The sequence below is a fragment of the Amphiura filiformis genome, chromosome 6 (assembly GCF_039555335.1).
Source record: "Amphiura filiformis chromosome 6, Afil_fr2py, whole genome shotgun sequence".
NCBI classification, from domain to species: domain Eukaryota; kingdom Metazoa; phylum Echinodermata; class Ophiuroidea; order Amphilepidida; family Amphiuridae; genus Amphiura; species Amphiura filiformis.
The window spans coordinates 55,317,050-55,330,900 of NC_092633.1; the positions used below are offsets into that span (position 1 = coordinate 55,317,050).

Sequence of the window (13,851 nt, forward strand, 5' to 3'; positions counted from 1 at the left end):
ATGAATTTAAGAAATATGTAATTTGTTTTATATTAATGCAAATTTCACTCAAATTTAATATATAAAACAAAGAAAGGGACAACAGCAATCACACCCTTCTGTGGCCGCGAACGAGCCTACATCTGAAAATGTCAGCTCTGCTAACGAAATCGACGATCAATTTGCGGAGTAAGTTTTTTAGTTATTTTGAGCTCAAGAGCATTTGTTTAAACGTATCATTGGGTGTACTTTTTGATAAGGATTAAGGCTTGTAAAATTGCATTCCTCTTTATCGAAGGATTTTATGTAATCCTCTTTTGCCGATGTCGAAAGTTATTGTGTAGTTCTATGGTAGCTGAATTCGACAGCCATGGATGTATAAATTATAAATACAATATTTGTTTGTTTGTTTGTTTGTTTGTTTCTCTCGAAATAAATACAATATGATTCTCTCGACCGGACAGGGCTGTCAACTTTTTGGAATTGCTTGGCGTGAGACAGAGGTAGGGACAGGCATAAAAATTTCAAATTAATTATATTAACATGAATTGTTGTTTATTGGAAGAGAGAACTTCTCAGAAACAATTTGACACCAAAACCAATCTTCTACTGTATTGCTAAGTGAAGTTATGACGAAATTACTGTCGGAACATTGGGCCATTTTCTCTGATAAGACTTACCATAGGAGTGCATAGGGGACTTGATAATTTTTGTGCCACCCTGTCAATTTTTGTTTTCATTGTAATTTTATCTAATTTTTGTTGAATATTATGTATGTTATCATTTCCAACACATCTGTGAAATTTTGTATGAAAATTCAATTTTTTAGGTGTTAAAATGTGATTTTTGTGCTAATTTTGGTCAAATTTTGCCATTTTTCGCCATTTCGGGCCCATTTTAGGCAAAAACAATGATTTTTCCAAAAAAATAAAAAAAAAGTGCTTTCTCCCAGCAAATAAGTAAACTGGAATTGTTATGTGAAAAGGATGAAAGTTTTTGTCAAACCATGTTTCCCTTTTGTCAGAAGATGAATTTTGGGTCAAAATATAATTTTTCCCAAAATGCCCTTTTTGACCCCTTTTTGACCAAAACGGTGATTTTCACCAAGGCATATCTAACAGAAAAAAATATTAAAAAGTGAAGTCAATGTTGCATTCTGCTTCCTAAAGCATTGAATCTGTTGTCAATGCAAACTAGAGCATCTGAAAACGATTCATTTTGGTTTTATTCATCATTTTCTCCAAAATGGTGTTTTCAGTGGCACAAATGGCACAGATTTACATAGGGCTTTATTATCAAGTAAAATAAATAGCGCACTCACTCAGATGTGCCTGTCCCTAACAGAGGCGTACCGGGATTTGCCGACTACAATGTTCATTTTGCCCCGTGATTATTTGAGTCACAGCCCTCGAGACTCTGAAAAGCCCGGGGGGTTGTAGGGACAACAAATTATTTTCACGATGCGTGAGATTTTACTAATTTTCCAGCTTTTGACGTGAGATTTACTACTAGTAGGGGGGTCACATCATTATTTTATCTACAATATAAATGTTTGGCATTAAGTTTTTCAGAAAAAAAAAAAAAAAAGATGAAGATAGCAATTTAAATGGTTCAAATTGGATAAAGCGTTTTCGAGTTACGCTAATTTAAAATATCTGAAAAATTGCTGTTTTTCAGCATGATTTGGATAAAAACGCATGTTTTCGACAATATGGCATGTTTGAAGAAAAAAAAATCAAAATTATATGCTTCCTATGTCTGATTTTCACTTTAAGTTGCTGTATAACTGAGTCTTTCAACATAGATATGTCAAGAGGTACATCATTTGCTTCAGTTTTTGAAAAAGATTACTCCAAATATGGACTAAAACACCAAAATCAAGGATCGTCGCACTCTCATTTTAACCCCTTGCAGAATAAAATTGCAGGTTTACGACAATCTCAGATTAAAAATATGAATTGTGAATGGCTGCATTTACACTAAGCCAACTCTAACCCTTGGGTTGAAACACAAAAACAACAACAAAAGCTTCATGTGCATCAAAATATTGTGAGAAATTGCTCCAAAGTGGGAAAAATCTAGAAAATCAAGGAAATTGCCGCTCAATGTAAAAAAGTGCTACAGAATGAAACAGCAAGTTACGGACACCCTCGAATAAAAATATCAACTTTGTACATCCATATTCAAGGTAAAACAACTCTAGGACTTCAAGTTGGACCACTGCAGTAGATATAAAAACAACAAGTTGGTCATAATATGTTGATAACTACACTCCAGAAATGGAAAAATATGAAACTTCACAAGTAAGGTCAACAATTTCTATATGGGAAAATACACAGGAAAATGGCCAAAAAACAAATGTTTCAATATATTGCCATTTTTGAACCCAACATCCTAGAAATTTCTTGTTTACGCCAAAAGAAAGATATTTTTGTGGAGATTCAGGAAAAAGGGTCTCAATTTGATTGCACATGTGGCACACAGTAGGGTAACTCATCATCTACAGTCATCATATCAAAATTTCACCCTTGGACGGCGTTTCCTATGGGAAAATACACACGCTTTCGGGCAAAAAACATCAAATTTTCAAATTTATCGAGAAAAAAACAAGTTGTGCCAAAATAAAGATACATTTCTCATGGTTCAGAAAAAGTAACTTTAAAATTCACTACATCGTTGGCAACAAAAAAAAAAACTCGCTTTCTAAAGGCAATTTCTTAATTTCTTCTGCGGATCCAGACACTGGTCTTTGCTGATAAATGATCGGGTGCTTTCACAGAGCCGCCGTGTAAAATTCAAAAGGTCAATAGACCTAAAAAATATTTTTTTTGTAACTACACATATACTAAATAAATATTTCAAAATGTTTAGGTCTGTATGAAGAAAACAATTTGATATTTTTTTATGCTCAAAACATGCCATTGTTCATTTATGGGTCGTATGCAGACACATAATGAGCAAATGTGTGACCCCCCTACTACTAGGCGTGAGATTATACTACCTTTGGCTTGAGACCGTGAGAAACGGACCCAATGGCATTGCATGAGACTCACAGCCAATGGCAATGCGTGAGAGTTGACAGCCCTGGTCGCCAGTGGTCGAGGTTGTTCTATAGACCTTTTTCTGATAACGTCACCTAATCGATATTGGGGTCTCAGATGTAAACAAACAACATGTGCGTTTCCCACATGCCCACGATGTGAAAACACCAATTAATTATACTGCACACATATTTTCTCAGCAAATGCAGCAAACCTTTGACGAGCGTGACTACTGCGATGTTGCAAATTTGGAGCTAACAACACGTACGGCGCACAGTTCATTCATAAATTTCCACTCGGAGCTAACAACACGTACGGCGCACAGTTCATTCATAAATTTCCACTCGGCAACAGCAGATTGCCTCAGCAGCCATTCAGAGACAAGTGCGAGTATTTGTTAAATATGCGATGTATACTTAATATATGCTCTTGTCAAAGGTTTACTCACTGCATTTGATTAATGTTTTGTCAGCTGTCCCTTTAGCTTCCATAAAATAATTGTTTAAACAGGAACTGTATGCTGATTACCTTTGTTTCGGCTTGTTTTGATGAGCTATAAAATACAAAAGATACGGAAAAAACGCAATTCTATTTGAAATTCAATCTTTGTTTTGTTTCACAATTTTGTTTACTTTTCAATTTTCATAGCGTGACGAAACTTAACGCGTATTGCAAGCTGGCAATCTCGCGCAGGACGCCTAGCGTGGTGCAAACTTGAACGAGCGTGCCTGCGCAATATTTGCGTTTGGGTGCGGATGACTCGAATATAATGCTGGACCCAATATCGATTGATTGGCATAGGTGATGTCCATGAAAAAGGTCTATACTGGATGGGTTTCAGAGAAGGACGGCAGTCCCTTACCTTACTCAGATTGCGCAAGCGGAGCGCCCTGTTAATGAGCGATATATATGGAGCTTTGCGTTTTCTTCAGTGGCACCGATCTGTGTCGATTGGACGTTGTTTCGAGAAGTCTAGCCAAGAATTTGCTCACTGATAGCTTCACATTCCAGGCTAGAGACTGTAGCATTCAAAATGTAGTCGGATTCGCCGAAGCATGACACTGTGTAAAGCAATGGAAGTTCAGAAGTAAACACAGGCGATTGCATCAAAAATATTGCTAAAATTACACCTCAGCAAAATTTTAGACTGCCCAAAATAGGCAAATCTTGCTCAAAAGATACAGCTGACTCATCAAAATAACTTTCATCCAAATTTCAACATTACCAGAATAAATAACCTCCTGTGCAAAAAAAATCTGTCAGACCGAAAAACCATAGCAAAGCACTCTGGCTTCTAATGCATAACTATCGTGTGCAAATTCTTAGCTGGAGTTCTCAAGTAAATTGGACGCATCAGTCTGTTGCTGTGATTGTCAGACGATTGATTCAGCCAATCAGAACCCCACTTCCATGTTTACGCTCTGCATACTCTCAGGTCCGTATGCACAAAAGAGTTAGACTGGGTATAAAGTTAGACCTGGTCTAAGTGGAATTTAATACTAGGAGAAAGGACATTTTCCTTTACATTTTCTTAAGTTCTTTTGTATTATTTTTGAACTTTGCATTTAAATCTTTAAAATTTGCTAGCTACTTTAGGAAGGAAATAAGAGTAAAGGTCCATTCCTGGTGGAACTAAATTCTGCTTAGACCAGGTCTAACTTTAGACCCAGTCTAACTCTTTTGTGCATACGGACCTTAAAATGTAAACAACTAACTGCCGTTCTTCTCTGACAAAAACTGTAGACTCGCTACCAGTCTTATATGCTGTACCTATAATTTAAGACCAAATTAAAAAGACTCACTAGTTGACATCCTGTCAATCAAATGCAACCAGACCAAAAATGCAGTACTGTGCAGGCGACCAGTCAGCACAGCAACCAATCGCGCACACGCAGTGCCTTTGCCATGATGTAAGACGCAAACTAGTCTTTTTAATTCGATCTCGATAGTGAAGGTGTTATAGATCTATGCAAAATGTGTGAATGAAATGAATGTTTTAATACATTTTTTTTCAAATGTCATTTGCTTAATAGGTGCAGTGTTGCGCCCATTAGGGTGCATTGCAATCACTCCGCATCGCAATGCTAGCAACAAACATCACCTGTCATTGGTACCTAAAGGAAGAGGTGGAAGATCGTCCTTCAGTGGCATTGTAGCTGCTGTTTTTGGAGGTACTGGTTTTGTTGGACGCTACTTAATCACAAGATTGGGTGAGTTCTTTTATTGATCAGTACATCAGCTGTTTATATTTTGTATATTTTTTTGAATGTCCAATTTTGATACTAGCAAGAGTGGTAATACCGTAAAATTCCGTCTACAAGCATAATTATATATGCCTCTAAACGAGGTTTTTTTGACACAAGAGACAAGAGGCAGACACTCTCAACAAAAACGTTATTTGGAGTTTGAACAACTATATTACTGATAAAGGTGGCTGTACAAACATGTATATTTGTAAGACCAATCTATTGCAATGTTTTTGAGAAGGGTATTGGCCTTTCATATCTTTCGTTAAAAAAAACCCTCGTTTATAGGCATATATGCTTCTAGACGGAATTCTACGGTATTAGGTGGTATTGTGATGCCATTCAAAACACATGGTGTTAGCTAGCCACCCATCCACCCGTCATTTTGGATGGGCATTTCACTCTTGGGACAGGCAAAATTAATGCCTGTGATATGGTAAATTCTAAAAATAGTGCTTGAATAATTATACCACAGCTATGGAATAGTACAGGAACCATTTAAGCAGTATCATCTGTAATCCAAATAAGGACAGATAAGATCCACAAAGTGATGCATTTTTACCAGCCCACCAATTTTCTTGAATTTAGTGATTCATTGGGAAAGCTGAACAATTTCTTTTTGTGATGTTTATTTATTTATCTATCTGTTTGTTTGTTTGTTTTTCAGGACGAGAAGGTTCTCAAATTGTAGTACCACATCGCTGTGATGAATACAATCTAAATCATCTCAAGGTGATGGGTGACCTTGGCCAGCTCTTGTTTAGGGTAAGAAATTAGGTGTGTTTGTGTGTGTGTGTTGGGATGGTGGAAGGATGATACGCAAGGATATGACTGTCCATCACGAACCACTCATAAAATTGGCAAATTTGATTTTTAAGTTATATTGTAATATGTACATGAAAATTGTTCATATGTGCATGAAATTGCTGTAATTCTGTATGTGTAACAGGGGTAGCGCTAGAACAAAGCGCTCCAGAGTCAGCAGGGACCCCCGAACTTGCAGAAATTCTGAAAGTAGGGGGTCCGTAGTCTAGTTTGGCGAGTCCGAATTGAACAAATGCAGCATACATGTAAATAGTATGTCTGCGGTAGCACTAGATTGAAAAGCTGGGGGTCTGCAGGGACCCCTGAACTCGCAGAAAATTTTAAAATAGGGGGTCCAAACTGTATTTTGGTGAGTCCGGGACCCCAAAAAGCAGCCTAGCGCTACCCTTGATGTGTAATGTGTGTATGATGTTGTGATTGCCATGCTTTTTCAAATGTTCCAACAACTTTTTGTTGCAATTAATCAATATAATTTTAGTACATTGGAGTTTGGGTATACTACTATTAGGTCACACAGCCTTGTGATGAAAATAGATTTTAAAATTGAACTTTTATCATTATAATTAAACAGAGATATTTAACAAAATATTTTTCTCATGTATGCTTATATATTTGGGATATTCCAGTTGAAATCCATACGCCCCCTATCCTATGGGAAACTTAACCTTAATCTTCCACACTTGGAGTGTGAAATTCAACTGGGGTGCCTCTATTTGAATTTCACACACCCTATGTGGGAGATTAAGTTCATGTCTTCCATAGGGGGTGTATGGAATTCACTTGGACTAATTAGCTTATTACAAGCATCTTATCACTTGCTCTATATGTTGTCACAGGATTACACATTGCACAATGAAGATTTGATTCGAGACATAATAGGCCATTGCAACGTAGTCATCAATCTTATTGGTTCAAACAATGAGACAAGGTAAGCCTGACATATCACGAGTTGTGGTGTTCTTAAATTTGAATCGGGTTTGAATGCTACGGGGGGAGGGAGGGGGCACAAGCAGTGCATGTAGTACTGACAACTCCACTCCCTCTCATCCCACTGCTTAGTGCTGTCCTGGTCAGAAATTGAGAATGACTTAACTGGGACATGTGCACATGCCAGAATGGGCAATAGGCAATATTAATGCATGAATGTGCTGAAATTTTCTTAATTTTATGCTGAAATAGGGAAGAAGCACTTCACAGATTTGGGCCAATTTTATGGTATTTCAGTGGGGATACACTGAAGATCTATGATGTACCGACACACCATGATTTCTGGGGGGAATCTTAATGAAATCAAAATCACAATGAAACCAAAGGTCACAGAAAGGATATGAAAAAGTAAAATGTCTTACTGTTAAAGTTGCCGAAGGGTTGGAGATTGAGTTCTTGTCATCTGTAGGTCCTGCATAGATTTCATGTATTGAAACTTGAGCCATACTTTATGAACAAGAAAGGTATTCAAGAATTCAAATATTTTAGATCTGCTTAATTAATTCAACTAACATGGGCCACACAAAAATATTCTGTTGAAACTATTTATTGACTGACATAACGTAATTTGAATATCTGTGTTAATTTTTATTTGCTACATTGTATTTCTGCAGAAATTTCCCCTATGAAGCTGTTCATATTGATGCAGCCAGAAGTCTAGCTAGATATACCAAGGAAGCTGGTGTGCCAAGATTTATTCATATGTCAGCACTCAATGCTGACATCAAATCAGATGTGAAGTATCTCAGTACAAAGGTAGGTTGTGGTGCAGCCTTATGCTGGTTTCATACTTTTTGCCGCTTGCTGCTGAGCGTTGTGACGCTTCATCATGCCGCTTGTCTGCAAGCGTAGCGGCACACCGCTGAGGGGCAGCGGCATGACTCTGAAAGCTACTCTTATTATTATTATTATTATTATTGTTATTATTATATTATAAGCTTAACCTCATTATTTACTTAATACACAAGCATAAATTGCACAAAAATGGTGCTATTATACCAAAATGGTGCTATAATTAAAGAAAAATGTAATTGCATTCTTCATTACAGGCTGTGGGTGAGACTGTAGTAAAAGATGAGTTCCCAGATGCCACCATTATCAGACCATCACTCATATTTGGTCCAGAAGATAGATACTTCAATCATTTTGCAAGTAAGTATGATGTTATATGTGTTACAGAAAATACTGCTCAGAATTTGTCAGTTTGTTGTGGATATTTCCATCTACTTACAACTTATCCACAGTGTAAGTAAAGGAAAAGTGTAACCACACCTGCCCAGCATGTATAATTGAGATTCAGACGCCCAGCTTATTATTAGAATATATGGTTGGCAACTGGACTAATCAAACAAGATTAGAGATATTTGAATGATTCAGCCACAGGTTAATAGAACTTGTTTTCTGTCAATTTGTACAATGTACACGCACACCTGTTTTACAGTGTCAGATTTTAGGTTTAGGTTTGAACTTAGGCATGTTTCATAATCTGAAAGTAGATACTAATCACCTGTTTGTCATCGAAGTTGAAAACTCAATAACAACAAAAATGTCAGTTTTGTCATATAGGACAGTATTGTTTCTAGTAATTGATACTTAACTTGTGTATTCAGACGTGCTGAAAAGGTATGGAAACGGTCCAAGTTTCATCAATGTGGTTGAAACTGCAGTTTGTTGTTTCAATGCAAGTGGTGACTTGCATGCCATACAACACACAATTACAATAATTTTTTATTGTTTCCAGATCAACGCTTCTTTGGTAATGTACCGCTTTATCCAAGTGCTTCAACTACAGTGAAAAGACCTGTTTATGTAAGTATTATCATACAGAACAGCAATGGGCTATTCAGACTCCAGTTGAAATCTTTACATCTCCCATGGAAAACATGACCTTGAATCTTCCACACACAAGGTAGTAGATTTCAAATGGAGATAGCCATTCAGGTAACCTTATATAAAATTCACACTCCCTTGTATAGAAGATGAAGGTCTTGCTCTTTTATAGCCTGAAAATACATTTGACGCCATACATAATAGATGTACCCATAGAAGGCTATTATGATAAGTCCACGATTCGCTGCAGATTGCCCAGGTGTGTCCATGGTCAGATGAGAAAGTTATGTGCTTGGTGTAAGGGTTTTTCCTCAACTTCCTTGTTTGATATATAGATAACCAGGAAATTTAGAGTGTTGTATATCAATTAGGGTTACAGGCTAAGTCAGGTTTTTTGAAGATTAGTATCAGGGTTAGGGTTTAAGGTTTGAAATAGGGTTAGGTTTAAACATGGGGTGTAGAGGGTATCCTGGAATTAACATGAACCGGGAAATTTAGAGTGTTGCATACAGATTACAGTTTACAGGCTGGTTTTTGTTGAGGATTAGTGTTGAGTATTAGGGTAATGGTTAAAAGTTTGAAATAGGGTTAGATTTAAACCTGGGATATGGAGGTCATGTATCCTCCCATGACCTCCCCTAGCTAAGCCACTGTTAGCAAATGACTCTAAAAATCACCAAAATCTTTAACTAAATTACTAGTTTTTTTGCCTTTTTTTGACAGGTGTCTGACGTAGCAGAGGCTATCATTTCATGTATCAAAGACAAGGATACAGCTGGAAGAACCTATGAACTAATGGGGTAAGGAAACAACTGTTTTATTAGTCTAGAGCATTGAGTACGTGTGAAGTGATGTTTAATTTGATTTAACCCTAACTTACTGGAGGCCTTACCTGGATGGGAAGGAAAGATGAAGAGGAAACTTGTTTTTCTCTGACCCGTTGAGTGCTAGGCACATGACCAGGGATAACAAGCCATGAGTGTGTACCTTGGGTGGCCAACGTCTTCATGCCTTTAAAAAGTATATGTGTGTATTCAGAAGATTTCACAGGATATTTCATAGGATACTTACACTTGCAGATTGCACATTTCAGTAATTTTTGTCAGTAATTGATTATAATTATCCATTCTTATTCTATCTGTATACTGCTCAGTGGTTGACCTAGATATCAGGATTTAGCATATGAATTTTTGTCGCTCAGCACCTGTCATGTTTAAATAGCAAGCATACTCCATTATCATTCTGCGTGTTTCTACTGGGGAACGGTTGGCGGGTAATGTGGTTTAGTTTAGAGTGTTACCGGTTAATGTGCTTAGTGGAAACAGATCGGTTCAGAGTGATGCGGTGTGGACACCCGGCAACCGTGATCCACCTCAAGAGGTAGACCATGTGGTGTGACACCCGTTATTTCTGTCAGTGGAAACACAACGGTTAACGGTTGCTGGGTGTTGAACTACTTTTATGTACATTTTATGTATCACATCGTGACCTTAAAAGCAGCTTGGGGTCAGGAAAATATTTTCAGTACTTCCGGTACACACCACAACCCTTATTTTACGCATCAGTAGAAACGTGCTGGTTGTTGCCTGAATCGGATTGTGGGTTACCAGTGTAAACATGCAGATTGATAATTGCTGCTCTGGGTAAAGATTAAAATTTGTTCATCCCATCAACCCAGAGAACTAATGATACAAAACAAATGCTTTTTCTTTTTGTATTTTGCAGGCCTAGAGGATATCACCTAGATGATCTTGTATCATTCATCTATCGAGTATCACGTCGGCCATATGTGAAAACAATGATCCCTAGGTTTGCTTTAAGGGCAGTTGCAAGAGGGTTTGAACTGACAAAACGTACGCCATATCTCAGCAGAGAGATGCTGGAACTGGTAAGGCAAATATAAACAATTGGTTGTTTATTTGTAGCGCAAGTTAAATGAATATGTCTATACAAATTTTAAGCAAGATATGCCATGAATGTGATGAGCATCAGGGGTCCATTTCACTCAACTTTATGAAGTTTGGTACATCTCGAAATCGTTCGTAACTTATGACAAGTCCTAAGTTCCATTTCGCTTAACTTACTTACGAACGGTAATAGGGATTTACTGCAGGGACCCTTCATAAAGTTACGTCTAGTATTGGGTATTTGTAACTTTACGAATGGTTACTTGAGTTACGAAGGATTAAAAGTCTAGTGAAATGAACCCCAGGCTAATGAAAGTCGATTCCAAGTTTCCTGTCACTGGCCTGCATCACTCTTTCATTTTTGCCAAAAGTCCACTATCTGAACATTGAGTTGGAAAAAATAAACTCTCAAATGTCAGACATGCCCTGCTCTTGATTTCAGCAGTCTATCGTAGTTGCAGGGGGAGAGGATGTAGTCAATAATGAAAATTTAAGGATTCTTTCATCATGTTACAAAAAATAGCAAATTTCTTTTCATTTTAGTAAAAAAAAAGTGATAATGAAATACAATGAAGTTATAAACACCCGACAAAAATATGTGACATGAAACTTAATATAAACTTTCATTAGAGACATGTTTAGCGGATGCACAACATGTCTGGCATGTAATTCTACTTCAAATGAAAAATGATCATATCAACAGGGTTAAAGTTTCAGAACAGGAAACTTACCATCAACTTAATTAGCCATAGACATGTCTAGCTGATGCACTGCATGCCTTGCATGTAATTCTACTTAAAGAATGCTAATATCAACAGGGATTTGAGGTGGGGGCCTGAGGAGATGATGAAAGTTTCAAAGAAAGCAAGGTCCAAGTTGGTTTTTCAAGAAATGCACCTGTTACTTGTGCACATGTATCTATCAGGGTGCCCATAGACTCTGGAAAGGTCATTTTTAAAATTGGCAAAAAGCATGGAAAAGTCATGGAGCTTTCATTTTGGTCCTGGAGATTCAAGAGAAGATTAGATCATTGAAATTCCATGAATAATTTTAAAATTGTGGAATTTAAAAAAGAAAGTTTGAACGCAAACCTTTGAGAGAGAGTGGGGGAAAAAAGATGGTTGTGCAGAAAAGTGTGACATAAGACTGGCTGATCAGGGGTAGTTTGGGGCAGATTATAAGCAATAAAATTTTGATATAGTGTAAGAATCTGGTAATTCTCCCCTAAGGCTTTCTAACAAATAACTGGTATTAGTGAAGTGTAAATGTGAAATTAATAAGGATTGCAAATCTAATGCATTATCTCTCTTGCACACACTCTTCTAGTAATATCAAAAGAAGTAGTTTTGCAAGGAAGGAGGTGTAAATTGTAGTCATAAGGTACTTTTTGCTGTGCTTGCACTTGAAACAGCTAATTGTTTTCAGTAAAATCAAACATTACATAGTTATACCTTCAAGCGTATCTGACTATTTTTGCCTTTTAATCTGATTGTAATACTATCATAATCTTGATTTCTTCATTCCAGCAACATCTTGATGAACATGTCACTGCTGGAATACCAGGCTTAGAAGATCTTGGAGTGAAAGCAACCACAGTGGAAGATGGGGCTATCAGGGTGCTAAGGAGGCACAGAGCGGATAGATATTTTGATCTTGGTATTGATGATATTGAACCAGCACCTGCAGTGTAGTGGTTATCAAATGCAATGTGTGTGTAAATATGATAGAATTTATTGCGGGAAGAATTTGCAAACTTGTTGATATGCATGTTGTAGACTACTGGATTGACCTTGTTCATTGAAAAGACTGAACTAAACAAGAATTACTGCTTAAAAGTTCCCGGTCACTCACCATTGACATGCTGTTGTAGAGATTCATTAAATGTACATCCAACAGAAATGAGTTTATTAATTGGCAACGTGTTAAAAAGGCAGTCCTTTACACACTGAAATTCGTCACACAATTGCAAAAGAAAATCCTCAAAGATATGACATACTGTTTAAATGATTTCATCTGAGAAAATTGAAAATCTGAAAAGTCAGCTAGTGAAATATATCCAAAGTGATGTTTCTGGTTCATGTTTCATGGGAGAAATCCCAGGAAAATGTTTTAGATTCAAATGTAGACTCTAGGTTTTTGTCAGTTAGCCAGCAGATCACATCATTTCATTTTTTGAAGAGGTAGGCTTATGAATGGGTAGGCTTATGAATGTTGGTTTGAGATGCATGTCCTGTTAAATCCTGAAGTACTAAATATATCTTACGCTTCATTGTTTTTAGATTTCTTTGCTCCGTATCATTCATATCCGTTATCAACCTCTTTCAGAGGCTCACATGTGTCCAGCAAGACCAGTGTTAGAAGTGGACCATTCTAGTTGAAATCCATACACAGGTGTGTAGATTTCAAATGAGTTATCCATTTAAGTATCCCCATTTGAAATTCACACTCACTGTGTATAAGATTAAGGTCGCATCTTCAATAGGTGTATGGATTTTAACTAGAATAGTCCATTTTGATACCCTTGGGTTTGAAAATCAATGGGCCCTCATCAAACTTTATGGGTACAAACTCAAGTTAAATTACATTGGTTCACATGTATTACACTTCCCAAGATGTCAGACTTGGAAATCAACAATGTGTGATGCCATTAGCAGAGCCAAATTCTTGACCTTATAGTAAAAATATTACCAGAGTGATTTCCACAGGTTTTGGCCAGAGAGCACCTAACATGCGAGTATGATGTAAGAGGTGACAACCTGGCTGAAACGTAGTACATTGTATACCTGATATTCATTTCCCATCATTTACATTGTGCAATGCTGGAAGGTACTCAAGATCAAAAGCTGTACCAAAGTTGCTGAAACTATTTGAAAGTTGATGCTGCTTGTTAATTTATACAGAAATTGTTAAAACAGTGTAGAGTAGTGCCCATTGTGCAGAGAAGAGAATCAACCCTTTGAGTATGGTGAACTTATTTTACGATACATATAATTAATAATATGTACCATTAAATGTGTGACACAAAGACTACATATA

General features: G+C 37.0%; 1 protein-coding gene across 1 annotated transcript; it reads left to right on the forward strand.

The window, feature by feature from the left end:
* Positions 1 to 28: 28 nt before the first annotated feature.
* LOC140155651 (NADH dehydrogenase [ubiquinone] 1 alpha subcomplex subunit 9, mitochondrial-like) lies at positions 29 to 13,851 on the forward strand. Its single transcript, XM_072178576.1, has 10 exons — positions 29 to 168; positions 5,054 to 5,230; positions 5,934 to 6,031; positions 6,928 to 7,019; positions 7,693 to 7,834; positions 8,128 to 8,230; positions 8,820 to 8,887; positions 9,632 to 9,708; positions 10,634 to 10,796; positions 12,342 to 13,851. The coding sequence occupies exons 1-10, from the start codon at positions 129 to 131 to the stop codon at positions 12,504 to 12,506; spliced, it is 1,125 nt and encodes a 374-aa protein (XP_072034677.1). The 5' UTR covers positions 29 to 128; the 3' UTR covers positions 12,507 to 13,851.